General features: G+C 39.6%; 2 protein-coding genes across 5 annotated transcripts in view; one reads left to right on the forward strand and one right to left on the reverse strand.

The window, feature by feature from the left end:
* LOC110351032 (uncharacterized) overlaps nt 1-19,579 on the reverse strand; it is a 72,696-nt gene that overhangs the window by 27,554 nt on the left and 25,563 nt on the right. The window contains exons 2-3 of the mRNA XM_087212640.1: nt 6,564-6,801; nt 4,825-6,423 (exon numbers count right to left, since the gene is read on the reverse strand). Of these exons, the coding sequence (XP_087068766.1) occupies nt 5,388-6,423; nt 6,564-6,801 (1,274 nt within the window). The 3' untranslated portion in view covers nt 4,825-5,387. The remainder of the gene's footprint in view (nt 1-4,824; nt 6,424-6,563; nt 6,802-19,579) is intronic.
* Eeig2 (EEIG family member 2) overlaps nt 6,003-19,579 on the forward strand; it is a 99,184-nt gene continuing 85,607 nt past the window's right edge. For all 4 annotated transcript variants that reach the window (XR_015452022.1, XM_021265585.2, XM_021265587.2 and 1 more), the window contains exon 1: nt 6,003-6,175. Coding sequence is in view for 3 of the 4 variants with exons in the window: in XM_021265585.2 (XP_021121244.1) it covers nt 6,039-6,175 (137 nt within the window). In the remaining variant the exon portion in view is untranslated. The remainder of the gene's footprint in view (nt 6,176-19,579) is intronic.

Consider the following 19,579-nt stretch of genomic DNA (forward strand, 5'->3'; position numbering starts at 1 on the left):
GGCAAAGCCTTGAAATTGTACAAAATCCCATTGACTGGAACTCAGTCTTGCAGCAACAACTAATTGCAGAGAAGACTGGAAAATATAGTCACATTCTCCACTTAAGAAGAGAAAACAAGCTTGCTGATGACCTAGAATTCTATGCCATAGTCCATCTAATTGGTCACCAAATAACAATTTCACCCTTCTTTCCAAACAAATAACAGTCATTCTCTCACCAAGTGAGATAAGCTTAAATTCCCAGTCACTGCATTAAGCTCAAAGTATAGAACCCCCAGGTAATGCACAGGATTCTCCATCAAGTCTGGATATAACTGCACATCATGCTGAGTGGCCAGTGATTCTTAACCAGAGTTGCTTTTGTACCCCATTCTATCACATACACCCAGACATTTTTGACTGACACAACTTGGAGTCAGAAAGTGGAACTGACAACTAGAGGGTAGAGGTCAGAAAGGCTGCTGAACATTGTACAATACACAGAACACCACACAACAAAGAATTGTCTGGCCCAATATGTTAGTAGTGCCAAGGGGAAAACCTCTACTATGACCTGTGAACTAATAAACTATCTTTCCTATTGCATCCAATACATAATGATGGAGCAAATGTGTTGCAGAAAATACTTCCAGGTGGGAAAGGGCAAAAATGAAGACACTGGCTCATTACAAAGATGAAATTCTGCCAGGACACATTATGATGGTCCTGAACTGGCGGCAGAGAATTTCCTCTACTATATCCCATTTGCACTGTTGGTGAGTCACTGACTCTGCTCTCTGGAAGCTTTTCCTCTAAGCCCACACGTGAAGCAGATGCTGGGAGCATGACATCCTTGGGGAGGGTACAGCATTTAAAACCAGCTCATGATTCTTTCATAGTACAATGCCTCCAAAACTGAAAACACTTCTGATCAGTTTGCTTCCAGTCAGTTCCATATGCCAGTAACACTAAAGTTTCCTACAGATAATTCCTGATCCTGATTTTTTTTTTCCTTTGCGTCCAGGCTCCCTTCTCTTCATCTTCGTCCTGCTTCTCTTCATCTCGATTTTAAGGCAGTTACTTGGTGACCATCAGACTGTAATGTGAAATCATGCCCTAAATCTAATCTTTACTACCTGGCTGAGTCTTAATGGGCTCTTGTTTCTCAAAAGCTTTTCCATCTTATTTTCTATTCTTTGAAGCATAGAGCAGTTGGTTTTTCCAACCCCTTGAGGCTCCACATTTCTGTACTCTCTGTCTTCCTTTTTCATTCATGCTTGGAAACCTGCTATCATTGTATGAGCTCATCTCATGTTTCTAATATCTTGCCAAAAGCAGCCAGGAAACACAAGCTGCTAATATTCCATTTTCCAACTTATTCTAGAGCTACAAACTTTATAGGCATCTTCTTTTCCTTCTATGTTATTGCAGGTAACTCTTATCAAATGTCTTGTGCTATGGTTTGAATATGGTTCAAATCCCCCAAATTTGTACTGAAATCTAATTCCTATTAAGAGGTATTAAGAGCTGGGACCTTTAAAAGGTTATTACAGCTCTGCCTTCTTGAATAGATTGATTTATTCATACAATTAATGAATTAATAGAGGCTATCTCAAGAGTGAGTCTGCCATAAAAGCAAGTGTGGCTAGGTCTCTCCCAAGTTGTGTGACCCTCTCCACATGACACCTAGAGACCGCCAATAAGAAGGCCATCACCACATGAAGCACCTCAGTTTGAACCAGACCCATGAACCACAATAAACCTCTTCTTTATAACATACTCAGTCTGTGGTATTGTGTTTTTAGCACCAGAAAATGGACTAAGACATATTGCCATGGGTTCCTATTTTCAGTCTCCAGTAACAGTTTCTTTGTCTCCTGCCTGCCTGTCTAGTGTGAGATCTTTACAGTAGCACCTGACCTTCTACAACAATTTCTGTATTAGGGAAATGTTAGCTGTTGAGGCCAAAAAAAACCTCAAAACACTCAAAATATCACAACAAAAGTTCATTTCTTGCTCACATAATAGTTCAGCATAGGTGTTCCTGGTCAGGGTGAGGGGGAATCCTTTCCCACATAGTCACCTAGGGATCTATGCTTATGGAGGATCATCATCTTCACTTTGTAACTTCCCATGTTTCTCTTGATATAAAAATCCAACTAGCCATATGCAAGACCTGAAGGAGAATCACGTGTAGTAGGTTTCTATGGGCCAGGCCTTGAATTGGTGCTATGATTTCTGTTCATGTTGCATTGACTACTGAAATTTAAGAACAAAAGGAGTGTGCATCTTCCAGGAAATGTCCTTGAAGAAGACATAATAGAGAGTATTATAAGAACTGTCAAATTGTTAGCAAGTAGTCTTGGCACATGTCTTGCAGTTCCATTATTTCATCTGAGAGGTAAAACACTTAAGGTGATCTATAAGTTCAGATCATTTTAAGTAAGTTTTATTGAACACACACTAATGTCAGGTGTCAGACTAGATACAAAAGATAAAAGGATGTTTAGCAAACCATCCCTGCCTTTTAGGAACTTGCATTACACATCTGGGGTAAATACTGAGACCTACTACTTGAGCTTCATTCCACTATCCTATTTGAAGAAGTTGCAAAGCTGAAAATTATCTTTCTCAAACTCCCTTGCCGCTGGAGTTCTAGATACAAATAAGTTCTGCCAAAGAGTTGTATTTAGTTTTAAATAGGTGCAAGTAAGTAGAGGCTGTCTTCCTGCATTTGTGACCAAATGTAATGACATGTATATGACATCCAGACTCCTTATAATCTTCATGTTATGAGAGCTACTGCTGGTGGCAGCAGCTGTAGTAGCAGTGTCTGTCTCAATACAATAGAAACATGAGATGAGCTCATACAATCTTTCCTATCTCAATTACATTTCTGTCAGAATAAACTAGCCTTATGCTATAGCGATAAGTAATCCTCCATATTTCAGTGCCCCAGTACAATGAAAATTTCTTACTCTAAAGTGTTAACTGCAGACACGGGCCATTGTTTCCCATGATCTTACTCAGAAATCTGAGCTGTTTCAATTTTGTAAATACTACATTTTAACCCAAGGTCTCCTCTGTGACTATCGTGGCAAGGAAGAAACACTCTAGAGAACTGCTCAAAGATTTGTCACTGTCTCATCTTGAAGTGACACATCACTTCTCACATACTATTGGCCAGAATTACCTAACTATAAGTGGACTGGAAAATGTAAACTTCCATATGCCAGGAAGGACAGGAGGACCAGACTAGTAATGTTTATCCCAAGTGATGTGACTTGGAATTCAATATTCTGTGGATTTCCACTCCTCCAAGCCCTTCCAAGGATTTCAGAAGCACTGAAGTGCTGGATGCAATTCCCTTGTTTTCTGAAATATCTAAAGGGTTTCTGGATTCCTACAGAGCCCTGGATGAATCAGATGTGTGCTAGCAGCTTTCTATCCCTTCACCTCCATCTATTCTCACCCCTGTGTGCTTATGAGACTGTCCTCCAGGAATGGCATCTTCCAATCTCTGTTGCCCTCTAACTGGTTGAGATCATGAGAGGCACAAGATCAGAAAGTACATCAGAATGTAAGGGGAGTCAGGTTATTTATCCTTGCCTCCTTCCAACTCTCCAGCAGATTGTGGGGCCCTGCACCCTGCCCTCAACTCTGTACATAATCCTTTCATTAAATTCTCCTCATGTGAACACTTTTGAGTATGATGCCTGTTTCCTGCCTTGATCCTGACTCACACCAACTGTCTAATAATCGAATTGTAATTCTAAAAAAAGAGTACCAGACTGTCAACCGTCTTTCAGTTTTACTACAGTAGGAGATGTTTATAAAATGCAAATCTGAATATATCATTCCGTTTTAAAACTTCAGTGGCTTCCAACTGTACCCCTGTCATCACACCCCACTTTAAATTGCAGCCAGACAAGACTAATTTCAGTTCCCTCTGCAACTCAATCTCTCTTCCTCTGAGCTTCTGCATGCACAGAATAGAAAAACTGCTCTCCACCCCCATTCTCATCACTCAGGCCTCAGCTCAAATGTCACTTACTCAGAAAGCCTTTCATAAACCTACTTAACCTGGATAGATGGTGTTATTCTCCCACAGCAGTCTCTATTCACCATAATCTATAGATAGCACTCACTGTTATATTGTACTGCAACTGCCTGCTTAAGTGTGTCCTCCAATCAACTGTGAGACCTGGGGCAGGGACTGCAACTCAGGTGTATAAGAACTACTAAGGTGCTTGGCACAGAACAGGCACTCAATAAATACTGGATAATTCCTAAATATCATTGAAAAATCTTAAATATCACATTTCCTCCTCCAGCTACAATCCTCTATTCACTGACAAAAAATCATGAGAAGTATTTTTTAGTCACCCACCACTCATCACTACTTTTCATTCACTTCCTAGACGTTTTAATCTTACTTTGCCACTATCACGTAGGAAGATTTCTCTTGCCAAGACCAACAGTGACCTAGATCATCAATTCTGTAGCTTCTTTTTAGTCCAAATCCCCTGGGCTTGCTCTACAGCAATTTTTTTCTTTTTTTTGTACCAGAGATCAAACTCAGGACCTTTTGCCTGCAACCACTGAGCTAAATCCCTGGCCTAGATGGTAAAATTCTTAAGGGCAGTTATTGTTTGTTGATCACTGGTTCTATTGTAGCCAGTGGCCAACATTTTAGGCAGTTAATACATATTTTTATACGCACGAATGAATGAATAAATGAGAATCAATTATGTCTTTTCAAAATTTAGTGCAAGAGAATCTTTGCATTAAAAAGACCAGACTTCAGTTTTTAAAAACAAACATAGTTGGGCAGGTGGTGCATACCTGTAGTTCCTGCTAGTTGGGAGGCCGAGGCAGGAGACTCACAAGTTTGAGGCCAGCCTGGACAATTTGATAAGACTGTCTCAAAACAAAGGGGCGGGGGGGGGGGGTGTAGCTTAGCTGGCATGTACATCCAGGACCCCTAGGTTCAATCCCCAGGACTGCAAAGCAAACAAACAAAACAGGAACATTATGTAACTAAGTCATACACATTTAACAGTAGACACTGCATATGCCTACAGAAGGCAAATGATTGCTATTCATCTAGGGAGATTTTTAAAGCCTGCCTTGGAGAATTTGATTTTAAGTATTTCTCTTCTTTATATAGACAGATTATTATCTTTTATCCTGGGTGACAAAGATTAGACAGGGCATCAACACGAGAAAATGGCTGAGCAGTGCCTTGCATGGGCACTTCGAAGGCCTTCATCACCTTAATCCCTTTCCTTTTTCCTATCTTGTCTTCGTTTTACATTTGAAGTCTCGTGAATTTAGAGACTCGAAAGGAAATTTTAGTTCTTGGATCTCCGTTTGACCCAAACAACGTAGTAGATTGTTTGCCCTTTTTAACCCATGATTCTTAAACCCCAGGGAAAGAAATCACAGGAAAGGGAAGAAAAGAGGGGGTGCAAGGAAACTGAAAGGAAAGGCGCAGAGGAAGCTGCAAAAGTAAGCTTTTTTGGCCGGGTTTGTCTTTTTTTAACCCGAGAAGCGTGGCGCGCGGCTAACTGCCGTAGTGGGTTAGATTCCCCGCGGAGGCACCCTCCCGCCCCGAATTTCCCCGCCCTCCCGCTGCTCCTGCTTCCGCCCCGCGGGTGCGCTGCAGGGTGCGGCCGCTGGGGGCGTCCGGGGCCGAGGCGCTGAGGCGGCGGTCGTTCTCTCCGCTTCCCTCTTCTCCGCTCGCAGACGGGCGGCGGCGGCGGCGACGAGCTGCGCACCGGCAGGGCGCCCACTCCGAGGTGGAGCTGCAGCGCGACCGCTCCTTGCGGGCGGCCGGGGTCCGCGCCGCAGCCGCCGCCGCGCTCCGGCCTGGGCTGCCGCGAGAGGCGACGGCAGCGGCCCCGGCTCCGACCCCCGCTGTCCCGCGGCGCCCCCCGGCCGCACCCCCGCGCGCAACTCGCGGCCCGAGCCATGGTGCTGGGCGGATCCGGGGCTCGGCCAAGCTGAGGCGGCGACGCCCGCCCACGCTGTGCACCCGCCGGCGCTTGGCTCTCACGATGATGAAGAAGAAGAAGTTTAAGTTTAAGGTGGACTTCGAGCTCGAGGAGCTCTCCTCGGTGCCCTTCGTCAACGGGGTCCTTTTCTGCAAGATGCGGCTGCTGGACGGCGGCAGCTTCACCGCGGAGTCGTCCAGGTAACGCTCGCCGCCCTCGCGAGCCGCTGTCCCCGGCTTGCGGGCTGGGATCGCCCTCGCGTCGGCCCCTTTGCAGCAGCGGGGCGGCGGCCTCGGGAGCGCGCCGTCCCCGGGGACCCGCGCGGGGTCTATCGGTCAGGAGGGCATTGACCGGCACAGAGTGCTCGGCAGTGAGGAGCGCTCTTGACTCCAGACGGTTCCTGCTGCCTGCTCTTTCCCTCCCAGTTCCCCAGAAATGGGAGCGCTGGCTAGGGGGGAAAGCATGAGTCTGGTTTCCCTTAAGACATCTTCATATTTGTAAGATATAAAGTGGAACTTGAGCTTTTGTTAAAGACAAAAATGAATCCAGCCCGCACTGAAGCATCTGTGCGTGGCACAACTCCTCTGCCTGGTGGGCTGTGCCGGGATGGCCTGGTCGGCTTGACTTGGGTCCAGTGTTCTAGCAGACGAGGCTCGGTCTGTGCTCCAGCTGGGCGCTCTCACCGAGTCACCCGTCTCGAAGCGGCCACTAGTGGGTCTCAGTGTGGAGCACCTAGAACCGGAGGAGCCCTCATTTCGAACTGAGCCCTGGGCACTCGCCAGAGACCTCAGCGGGTTACAGAATGCAGTCAGGTGTGACAGTGTTCCTTGAGTAATTTCAGGGGTATTCACAGGTTGTCAGATTTGCCCTGCCGTGATTTCTTGTCAAGAAAGTAGAAAACTTAATTGTTTTAAATGAACTTTTGAGTTCGTTAGGCCAACGAAAAGGATTAATAGTTAATCCTTATTTTGCCTGTATATACTGATCACAGACTGCATTTTTGTACTAAAAATATTCTGCTTTCTTGTTGTCTGTCATCCCATTTATAAAGGAAGTAGTAATCTCAATGGGTTGGGCCCATCAATAATGTCGGTGCCCCAGAAAATTGTCCACACTGGTACTACAGAAGGCTGTAGAAGCCAGCAAATGGCTAGCTGGCTAAAGCATAGGATGTATGAGGCACTATTCTCGACATTTTAAAAAAAAATCTGCTGTGGATAATTTTAAAAATTAAACGATGACAAATCTGTAGATATTCAGCTAATTATACTCGTAATTTTAACACATGTAAGAAAGCAATAAGTAATGCAAAAAAATACTGTACCAGCTCTTACGATCTTAAAAAGCCTGAGCCAATTTTGAATGTCCTTTCTGTAAGGGAAAGTGACCGTCCTAACCCAGAGGACCAGACTGTTTTGTTGCAGGGCCATACTCCACCTGGAGCAGTTAGACCAGGGCTCCTGACCCAGTGGTGACACCTGGTGGTCAGGACACTTGTCTACTGTACACCTCCTTACTCCTCAGAGTATTGATTTAGCCTACTGCTCACATGTCAGTTATTCAGTCATTGCAGGCAACCATTTATTCAGCAAACATATCCACTGGGCCTTTTAAATATACTCTTCTATTTAATTCTCATAGCAAGCCTAGAGGGTAGGGATCCCCCTTTTTGGACAAATAAATTGAAGCACAGGAAGCATCACAAACTTTTCCAAGGTCACCACTGCTGATTTGTGCAGTGCCAACGTCCTGATATAAATCTAACTTCCAACGTTATGATGCCAAATAAAGGAAAAACGTGTACTGTGCTGCGGAGTTTCTGAACAGGCAGCTTCCTAATGGTTTTAAGGTACAAGAAATATAATTCGATTTGTGCTCTTCAAAGACTAGGAAATGAAAAAGTCAAATTTACCCCTCCCTCTTCTTACTAAAATCTGGTTTTAATCAAGGCAAATGAGGTTAAGAATAGTGCTTTGGATAGCCAAGCAAAAAAAAGGGCCCTAAAGTTTGAGGGAAATGATTCATAGTAAGAAGCATGTGCCTTTGAAGTTGGATAGAGAGTGAGTATAAAGCCAAGAGCAAGGGTGTGGTGTATTAGCCAGCTTTCTGTCACTGTGACAAAATACCCAAATTTAAAGTAGGAAAGATTTACATGGGATTATCAAAATATATGGTGAGTGTTTAAATTTAAAAGAATTTATAGGCCTGGGGATTTAGCTCAGTGTTTCCACCGCCTGCCTTGCAAGCACAAGGTCCTGAGTTCGATCCCTGGTACAAAAAAAAAAGAATTTATAACAGTAAAAAAATACATTGCCATTAATTCTCCTCAAAATACTCCCCCTTGCATTGAACACATTTGTCCTATCATTTTGGCCATTCTGAAGCAGTTATGGAAGTCCTTTTTCATGAATGTCAGACAATAGAGAGAGCAGGATGCCCAGGGACAAAAGATACCCTTCAGTGGGATGCTCCAAGTGACTCTTCCAACTAGGCCCCACCTCCTAAATTTCTATCACCTCCCGATAGCACCCCAGCTGAGGACCAACCCTTCAACACAACTATTCCAAATCCAAACTGTAACAAATGGGTGTAAGTCTAAATTCTAATTCCACCATGGTAAAATTACATGGGGTACTTAGGCTCTTGAAGCTAAAATCTGTAAAATTGAAACATTCACCAACATATGGAATTGTTTTAAGGATTTAGTAGGATGTTGTACCTGAATCAGTGCCTTGGCATCCAGCTGCCATTTAAAGAGAGGAGACAAGAAACTTGTTCAAGAATAGCTGTTTGCTTTAGATGTTATGTTTAATTCTTTTAACCTAACAAATACAAAAATATTGATTTAAGAAAGACATGGCACCTCATTTTACAAGGAAAAAGAAAACCTAGAATAACAAAAGGAAGTGAATTATTTCAAAATTGCACAACTGTTAACTAGTGAGTGCCTGGACTAGTAGTACATCTCTGTTAGATTTGAATTCTTATAAAATCACTCCAGGGGACTCTTAAACTAGAAACGGTCAATACTATAACATTTCTCCCATGAAAATATGAAATAAAGTACATGTAAAAGAGCTAGCAAAGCAGGCTCAAGACAGCTCTCCTTAGCCTATTATTTACCAGCTTGCCCTTGGCTTCTGTCTGGAAACCTGAATGGTAAAATCTTCTATGCATGACACTTTACTTAAGTGACAGGAGTGGCTCACTATGCCTACACTGCAGTGTGGTTCATGCTAAACACCTTCTGAGGGTCTGGAATTGTGTGTGCCTCAGTGACCAGCGATAATAAAAACTTGGAGCATTAAGTCTCTGATAAGTTTCCCTGGTAGATGGTACATGTCACAATTTGATGCTAGAGAAATTGTGTGCTGATTCTATTTTATATCCTTCTGCTGTATGTAGTAAATCTGAGCCATGAGTACAACTATGTGTTGAGTCCTTTGAGTCCTTCTTGAGGATCACTAAACACAGGGATGGTCTTAAGAACCATCAAGGATGAACCTATATAAATATTTGATTTGTTAGAAAAAAGTCTTAGAAGCTCACACACACACACACACACACACACACACACTATATGCTTTGTATAAAGACTAAGCAGGCAGATGGTTCATTGTTCACCAAATATTGAGCATTTGGTGTATTTCTAGCTTTCTGTCAGGGGCTGTGATAAGTACAAATATAAGGGCCCACAAAGGAATTATCTTTACTTAATCAAAGTAGATCATAGATGTATAATTGTTTGACAGTAGGAGACAGTATGAAATACTGCCTAAACAGTGGATCAGACAATGTGTGAGTGTTATTGAAACTCTAAAGGAAAAGAATTTGTTTACACCCATAATGGTTACTGAAAACTATATTAGCATTTCAGTTGAGCATGCTGGGAGGATGTATTTGCATCGACGAGAAAGCGAGGTGGCAGGACAGCTTGAGCAAGACATTAATAGAGATGGTGCTAGATCAGCCTGATTGCAGAGGGTTCACTTTGAACAGAAGCAGAAGATAAGATTAGAAAAGAGCTTTGAATGCCTCTATAAAGAGTTTGCTTTCACTGCTAATAGGGTAAAATTCAATCTGGAATTCTTGAACTGAGTTGTAATGTAATTAAAATGATATTTAAGATGGTCTGCAGGTTGATGCTATTTGGATTCAAGTGGGAATAGATTAACAATGAGGAGACAAATTAGGAGGCTATTAAAATAACCCAGGCAGGAGGAGCTAATGAGACCCTTAACTCAGGTTTCTCGGTTTCAGTGGACTGATAAACAATAATGCTATCACCAGTGCCTTGATGTCATGACAATAGTTAGGAAGTTGAGAAAATTATTGGTTTTGTTCTGTGTGAGGGGAATTCTGTATATGGTGATAGAGGCCATGAAGAGTTTTAAATTGCGTGCTTGACATACCATGTTTAAGGTGACAGCCTGATGAGTGGTTGGAGACACATTTATGGTGGTGTGTGGATTTCTTAGATTCTGATCTATTGAAACCGTACATCCTGCTTCTCATTTAGAACTTCCTCAGGCTGCTCTGCCCTTTTACAGATTCTTAGTTAAAATTAAGTTTAGAAGAATCTAGTTTCTCCTGAGTTTTATCCAATGAAGAGATTAGAAAAATAATGAAAACTAAAAGATGCTTATTGGTAATAAATTATTAAATTGGTCAGAATAAATTATTAGATCTCAGATATGTTCATTATAACATTTGAGAAATATATTATACAATTAGTTCTGTACAACTGAAGCAAGTTATTACCTAATGGATATTTTTGAAGACCTTCAGAGAGATAGAATCTGTATTATTTAAATCTTTTTAGCGCTCTTCCCTTGTAAAGCATTTAAATCACTTTTGAGAGTTATTGAGAATGTTAGGATGGGTTTAATTCTGGTCTGCTTAAATAAAGAAATAATAGGAAGAAAATTTTCCTGCATATTTTGGGATTTCCCAGTTTGCCTTTTATTCATCTTTTTTTTTCTTGTGCTCATAGAGAAAATAATTTTCTAAGTTTCACATGAACTTTTTGGCCGAAACACATGTGAATTCAGGGAGTGTCCAGGAAAGTAATGAGCACATCTGTTTATTGGATTTTTTACTTTGTAAACAAGCTAAGAGGATTTCTTTTTTTTTTTTTTTTTTTCCCTGGCTGGAGAATATCTCTATGTTTTCAAGATTTTAATTCACTACACATTTATACTCCTTTTTGGTAAATTTTTCCTTATTGCAAAAGTAATATAGATTCCTATGGAAAAAATAGAAATGCAAAAAGAAGAAAAACTGACCATATATGATCCATCCTAAGACAATCATTGTTATTAATATTTTAATGTATAACCTAGTAGGTTCTATACCCTCACAATCTTCACCTATCTTTTTTAAACCAAAATGAGATCATACTGTACTTAACACATTTTTTATTTAATGAATTTTCCATATCATTAAATATTCAATTACGTGATGTTTTAAATAGATGCATATCATTCTGTTGCATTAATTTCCATGACTTATTGCACTAAGCCCCATTTGAAGTAACCTTTCTTCTTTACTTTTTTAAGTAATACTTATAAATAAACTATAATAAGCATACTCATTGCCAAATTTGGTGCACATCCATTATTATTTAGAATTAACACTTAGAAATATAATTATTGAATTATGCATGCACTTTTTAAGGCCGTATTCTATTAAATTTATTTTTAAGACAAAAAATCACTAATAAGTAGAAAATATCAAAAGTAACCAATGTTAGAAAATGTTATTTGACCAGACGGCACAGAATTCTTTATTCCTTAGATATACCTTTGAGTATTTATCCAAAGGAAATAAAACCAATGTATGGAAAAGACATCTGCACTCCCATGTTCGTTGTAGCATTATTTACAATAGCCAAGGCACTGAAATAACCCTGAGTGTCCATATGTTGTTGAATTGACTTTTAGAAGTATGATATATCCAAAAGAATTCTATTCAGTCTTAAAAAAAAAGAAGAGGGAAATTCTCATTTGTAACAAGGTGAATGAATATGGAGAACATTATAGTACATGAGGTAAGTCAGGCACAGAAAGACAAATACTGTACAGTCTTACTTATATGTGGAATATGGAAAAGGCAGACTCTGAAGCAGAAAATAGAATGGTGCTTGCCATGGGCTAAGGATGGGATGTATAGGGATCTGTTTGGTCAAAGGAAACAAAGTTTCTGTTAGGATAAATCCCAGAGATCCATTGTGCAGCATAATGATTGTAGTTAATGTATTGTTCATTTGTTAATTGCTAATAGACTAGATCATAAATGTTTTAACAGCAAAAAATAAGTTTGTGAGTAGATGAATATATTAATTAGCTTGATTTGACCATTTCACAGTGTATGCATACATCAAAACATTATGTTCGGGCTGGGGATTTAGCTCAGTGGTTCCGCTGCCTGCCTCATAAGCACAAGGACCTGAGTTTGATCCCTGGTACCAAAAAAACAAACAAGCAAAAAAACCCCACAAAACATCATGTTGTACACCGATGTGTTAGGTTTTCATGACTGTAACTGAATATTTGAGAAAAACAACTTAAAGATTTGAAGCCAGGTATGGGGTACACACCTGCAATCCAGCACTTGGGAAGCTGAGGCAGAAGGATTGCAAGTTTGAGGCCAGCCCAGGTAACTTAGTGGAAACCTGTCTCAAAACTGGGGTGTAGCTCAGTGGTCAAGCACTTGCCTAGCATGTGCAAGGCCCTGGATTTCATCTCAGCACTGCAAAAAAAAAAGAAGTAAAGATTTATTTTGGTTCATTGTTTCAAAGATTCCGGTCCATGGTTGGCTAGGTCCACTGTCCTGGCCCTGAAGTGAGGCAGAGCATCATGGTGGAAGGGTATGGCACAGGAAAGCTCTTCATCCACAGAAGCTAGGAAGCAGAGAAAGAGCCTGAAAGGAAGAGGCTAGATATGGTCCCCAACATCCTTCCCGCATATGATCCACTCTTCAACTAGGCTTCATCTCCTGTTTCTACCACTTCCCCTAATTAATAATTAATCCATTGATGAAGTTAGAGCCTTGTGATCCCAAAATCCCATTGGCAACCAAGCCTTTAGCACAGTGAACCTTTTGAGGGATATTTTGGATCCCATCCTTCACAATATACAATGTTTATTTACAATGCATTTATATAAATAAACATTTTAAAATAATTCTTTAAAGCTAGATGTGGTACCACATTACATGTGTCTCAGCTACTTGGGAAGCCAAAGATGGGAGGATCCATTTGAGTTCATGAGTTTGAGACCAGCCTGGGCAACATAGCAAGACTGTATCCCAAATAAAACAGAACAAATTCTTCATACCCTGGCCAGAGATGGGGTTATCAATTCATGTTATTATAACAGCTATATAATACTAGTAGCTAATATTTATTTAGGCACTTTCCTAGCCTTTATATTAATCATTAAGATAATCCTATGAGGAAGTGCTGTTATTTTATCACTAATATGTTATCATTGCCATTATTATTGCTGTTGTTATTACTCTTATTTTCTACCTGAGGAAATAGAAACACAAAGAGATATTGAAAGTCAGCTAGTAAATGTGGAGTGAGGAGGCATGCTGGCTCCAGGGCCACTTTTAATACCAGACTCTACTGCTTCTCAGATTTTGTGTTGTCTGCTTTCTCAATTTTATGTCTTAGAAAAATAGTAGATACATGTATATAGTATATAGTATGACTTTTCTGAATGCCAGTTGTAGAGAAACTGGTTCTAGTATGTGGCACCACTAGTGAGGTTAATAGACCTGGCCCCTTTATATTTGCCTCAAGATAATTGTACATGAAAGGTAAGAAACATAATGTTCATGCATGTATTATTTTTTTACGTAATGTGCCTCTCCTTTTTTTTTTTGCCTCTCCCTTTCTAAGTCCACAAAATTCAGCCTTATTACTAGATATTCATATCTTGTAAAAATACTGTTAATGCCAGTTAGTTAAGATTCACCATTGTATCAATAAGCCTTGCACAGCAGGCATTCTATAAATATTTAATGAAAAAATCGCACATATTTGGGGAAAAGAGCTGTTGTTCATTTGCTGAGGATGACAAATATGCAGAAATTCCCAAATTAGATACTTGTGGAAGTCAGATGGAGAAGTACAGAACCTGCCAAAAAAATGTATACCCACTTCAGATGAAGTAAACAGCAGTAACATAAACAACAGTGACAAAATGGCAGAGGTACAGTTATCGATTGAGGAGCATAAGGTCACGTGTATTAATCTCATGACGTCTTAATAAATTTAGTATTAAAATATTTTACAACTTTTTCTTTTCTTGAATTGTGCATACATTTTTTCGTGGACTCTGTATATTCTGTCCTGTGTTCATAGCTTGTACCTACTTGTTTCTCTCCAGTCCTTACTATGCATTCTGTGACCTGAACATGTTGTTTATATGTTGAATAAATGAAAAATTTGCCTCACTATCCCACTATGATTTCCTCACATTCCATTTTTATAATTTTTATTTCTACCAGTCATTTTATAGCACACTTGTCCTTTTAATTATTACCTTTATGGAAAAATTACCATATAGTATAAAAACTGAAGTAATAATATAAGAAATAGAGGAAGTGTTTAACCTGAGGTTTTTTGTTTTGTTTTGTTTTTAATGGAGGGCAGCCAGGAAAAGTGTCATGGAAGAGATTCTTAGCAACGTTTTTTTAAAAGTCTAGTTGGAGTAGGAAACAGAATGACAGCATAAAACAGCATGATACGTTGAGGGCACTGTGGGGATAATGGTATATTACTGCTGTATAAAGAGAGGAAGAGGAAGTGGTCATTTCAAGGAAACTAGACTTATGTCCATTCTGTGTCTAGGGAGCCTGATGCAGAAGAGTAACTTATGAAAAGCAGTAGGTTAGCTTCAGGCTGGAATTGAAGAGTATTCTCATCTTACACACAACCTTAGCTTTCTCAGTAACAATCAAGAAAGATAGAGTGAAGGGCATTGCTAGAATGATAAAAGGTCAGAAAAGCTTCCACGAGGAATAGAGAGGAAGCTGACCAAAGACGTGTCCAAAAGGCCTGAGATTTTAAAAATATGAGTTTTAGGGTTAGCAATATGCATATTCATGCAGATCTCTCCAGCAGTGTTCATAGGTTGGATATTGGAGAAAATGGATGCTAGGATTGATTCAGGTTTAGACATTTATAGGTGGATAGAAAGGCTAAGGAAGTAAAGGAATTAGGATTGTTGTTAAGAAATTTAAGTGGGGCTGGAGAGGTAGCTAAATGGTAGAGCACTTGCCTAGCTTACATAAGGCCCTGGGTTTGATGTCCAGCACCAAAAAAAGAGGGGAAAAAAAGGAAAAAAAAGAATTTAAGGAATAGAGTCCAAGTTTCATAAGGAAGGAAGCAAGGCCAGAAAGATAAATCTGGAAACTATAGAATGACCAGAGGACGAAGGCCTCAGTGATGTCAGAGAAAGGCATGTGTGGAAGAAATGATGCTGTAATGCAGGGGGAAGTATTGTGCTCAGAGTGTAGGATATTAAACCTTGAGATTACTTCATTAGAGCAGTGTAGAGAGTTGGCAAGATCCAGGGTGTGAGTGTTGCTGAAATGGTGTGAAGACAAGTAGGGCAAAGAACTCTAGCCTAGTGTGTTAGGTTATTTGTCTTCTGTTAAAGTAGCCATTAAGATTACAGGTATCGGGGTGAAGAGAGAGATTGTAAAACAATCTTCGCAAAACAAGCTTTGTAAAACAAACACTTTGCTGTCGCAACTAGAACATGACATAAACAGTCCGTGCCTCAAGCTTGTAAGCCTTAAGCCTACTGCCACTTAGCTTGCAGGTGGCAAGGAGGAGTTAGGAATGTGCCCATGCTGTGGAAGATGGAGGTGGAGAATGAACATTGCCTACCTGTAGGAGCACAGTAGCAGCTGTGTCCTCATGAGATAGCCAGGTTTCAGCTAGTCAGTGAGCGGGGTGTTATGTGACGAGGTTCCGCATGTGAGAGTTTGCTTAACCCCAGAACAAGAGTTTCGGGTGGTATGACAGAATGAATTCAAAGAGAACAGCCACAGGAGTATGACTCGGAGTGAGGTAGGATAGAACAGACTGGAGACTTAGGGAGAGCAGGTAAGTAGGACTTTCATTTTTAGTCTTTTTCTGTGGATCGGAGGGATGAAAGGCATAGACAGAACTGATAGGCTTTCAGATTTTCAATACAGATGTGAAATAGTTTAGTGTTATATCTGAGGCCCGGAGATACAAGGTGGTTTCTACAGCTGTTCCTCCTGCAAGTGCAAGAATGAGGTCATGTTGAGTCTCGTCATCTGCTTCCAAGGACATCTTGCCTCCTTTTATTGTTTGTGTCTCCTTCTGTCTCATACCCCTCTACCTATAAACTTAATCTTCATAATCACCAGTCTAACTCTTATTTCAGAATATGAAAAAGTGTTGCTCCTGTTCCTTGCCATTTCCCTCTCTTTGATGCCCACCATCTAACTTCCTTCACCTGTTTCTCTACAGTTCTGATCCAGACTTTAAGAAAAAGTAATTTACATTTCCTGTCTTTTAAGCATTCCTTTTCTCCCCTCAGCCCTGTAGTCTGCGTTCTGTCCTACCACTTGCCTGAATGTATCGTCTGTCATCTCTAATCAACCTATTTAGTCCATATTTTCTCATTTTTGCCTCTGTGCTCTGTTCACAATGCCATGGTAATTACCTATTTCTTGAAACTTGACTTTTGCTTCCATGACCTCTGTTCTCTTCTTTCACCTCCCACTTCTCTAATTCCTTCCTTCAATTCTTGGAGGGTATGACTTCTGCCCATCTGTTTTGACAAATATATAATAACATGTATCCCCCATTATAGTATCATACAGAATAATTTCACTGCCCTAAAAAATCCTCTGTACTTTGTCTGTTCATTCCTCCTCTCTCCTAGCCTGTAAACTTTTTTACTGTCTCCGTAATTTTACCTTTTTCAGAATATTATATAGTTGCAATCATATAGATGTACCCCTTTCAGATTGGCTTCTTTCACTTATTAATGTGCAGTTAAGATTCCTCCATGTCTTCTCATGCCTTCATAACTCCTTTCTTTTAGTGCTAAGTAATATTCCATCATCTGGATAGTCTACATTTTATTCATTCACTTAACCATTCACCAGGTCATCTGTTTTGCTTCCATGTGTTGTCAGTTATAAGCAAAGCTGCTATAATATCTGTGTGCGAGACTTTGTCTGGACATAAGTTCATTTGATTAAATACCAAGGAGCATGATTGCTGGACCATATGATAGAAGTATGGCTCACCTTTTTTCTCTTTTTTTAGTGCATGTTAGCTATGCACACAGTGGGTTTTATTTGGATGTATTTGTACGTGCATATATAGTATACCTTGATCATTTTCATCCCCATTACCCTCCTTGCCCTTGCCTCCCCTTATTTCCTTTCTTTTCCCTAATAGCCTCTCTTCTACTTTCATGACGTCTCTTTCTTGTTTTTGTTTTAGATTACACAGATTTAGGAAGACGTGATATTCATGTTTCTGCATCTGGCTTATTTCACTTAACCTGAGGATGTCCAGTTTCATGCATTTTCCTGTAAATGATGTGATTTTTTTTCTTCTTTGTGGCTGAATGAAAATCCATTGTGTATTTATAAACATATTCTTTATCCAGTCATCGGTGATGAGCACCTAGGCTCTTTCCATAGCTTGGCTATTACAAACTGTAGTGCTTAAACATGTTACCCACCCTTTTTTAAAGGCTGATATTATGTAGGATTTGTGAGGGAAGGGAGGCAATTGCTAGTATTCTACTTTGTAAATAAATAAAATCAGAAAAAGAAGATGAATTCCCAAGGTCATACTAAAAATAAGTGATAGAGATCACTAGTTTGATAGTCCAAGACTTTTTCACTATTTTATGTGGCCTCCTCATTACATAACAGCCAAATAGTTTGAATTTCCCACCTAGGGTTCTCAGCCTAAAACTGTTGCACAACGTTTGAGAAAACAGCAGTAACTTTTGCCTACAACTGGATGGGGAAAGGTCATAGGCTGAAAAAGCTTCATATGTGTTAGGGACATTAAGAGTGATGTAGATATTAAAGTTGCTAATATATACAAGAATCTTTTTTATATTTAAATTGCATTAGGCCAAGAGTGTAAATTGCATTAGGCCACTTGGGAGGGGAGAAAATATTTACAAATCATATATCTCATAAAGGAATAAAGAGCTCCTTCACCTCAACAACAAACCAACCAACCCTATGAAAAAATGGACAAAAACTTAAAAATAGACATTTCACTAAAGAAGTTATACACATGGTCAATAAGCACAAGAAAAGATGCACAACATGAATTACCAATAGGAAAATGCAAATCGAAATCACAACTAGAAGCTACCTCACACTTATTAGAATGGCTACTATCAAAAAAAGTTTTTTTAAAAAGAAAAATAAGTGTTTAGCAAGGACATGAGAAAATTGGAACCCTTTTGAATTGTTGGTGGGACTATAAAATGTTATAGCCACTATAGAAAATGGTCTAGCAATTCCACTTCTAGGTATATATACCAAAAAGAATTGAAAGCAGGAAGTTAACCAGGTGGTTGTACACCCATACTTATATCAATATTTACAGTAGACATATCAGTATTTGCAAAAGTGTTGCAACCTGAGTATCTATCAGATGATGAATGGATAAACAAAATGTGGTAAATCCATGCAATAGAATATTACTCAGTATTAAAAGGGAAGGAAATTCTGACAGATACACAACATGAATGAACTCAAGGACATTACACTAAATGAAATAGGCCAGTCACAAAAGGACAAATATTGTTTGATTCCATTTGTTAAGTTACTGTCATCAGATTCATAGACAGAAAGATAGAATGGTGGTTGCTGAAGAATAGGGAATGGGGATTGTTTAATGGATATAGATTGTGGTTTTGCAAGATAAAAAGAGTTCTGGAGACTGAGTGCATAACATAATGTGAATGTGCTTAATACCCCTGTACCATAAGCTTAAAAATGGTTAAGAGAGAAAAATTTTTATTATATGTATTATACCACAATTTTAAAAAGTGGATAAATATTTCAGCCTACTCTCAAATTTTTATTAGGCCAAGCTAATTATTTATATGTTAGAATATTCAAGTAAAGTAGACTAGTGTTTAAAAAAAAAATTTTCTGCCAGGGATTTAGCTCAGAGGTTCCGCCACCTGCCTCACAAGCGGAAGGACCCGAGTTCGATCCCTGGTACCAAAAAACAACAACAAAAAAGAAATAAAAAAAAGTTTTCTCCTTTTAAACTTTGTAATTTTGGAACATTTTACTATGAATCTTTTGCAATAGGATTGATAAGTCCATTCAGTTAATTCTACCAACTAATATGCTTAGTAAAATATAAATATATAAGCTTATACAGTAATGAATTTTATTTTACAGTTTTATGAGAGTGTCTCTGTCATAGCATAACTGTTTAACATCTGAGGTACTACCAGTCTGCTTTTCAAAGAGGCTACACTAGAAAATGCTTTCTTGAGATGGCTTTGGGTTGACTGGGTCATAAGGGACAACATCCTGCAGAGTGAAGACTTACATCC

The sequence above is a fragment of the Heterocephalus glaber genome, unplaced genomic scaffold (genome assembly GCF_053883595.1).
Source record: "Heterocephalus glaber isolate CG9 unplaced genomic scaffold, H.glaber_assembly_v1.0 deba00001442, whole genome shotgun sequence".
Classification (NCBI taxonomy): Eukaryota; Metazoa; Chordata; class Mammalia; order Rodentia; family Bathyergidae; genus Heterocephalus; species Heterocephalus glaber.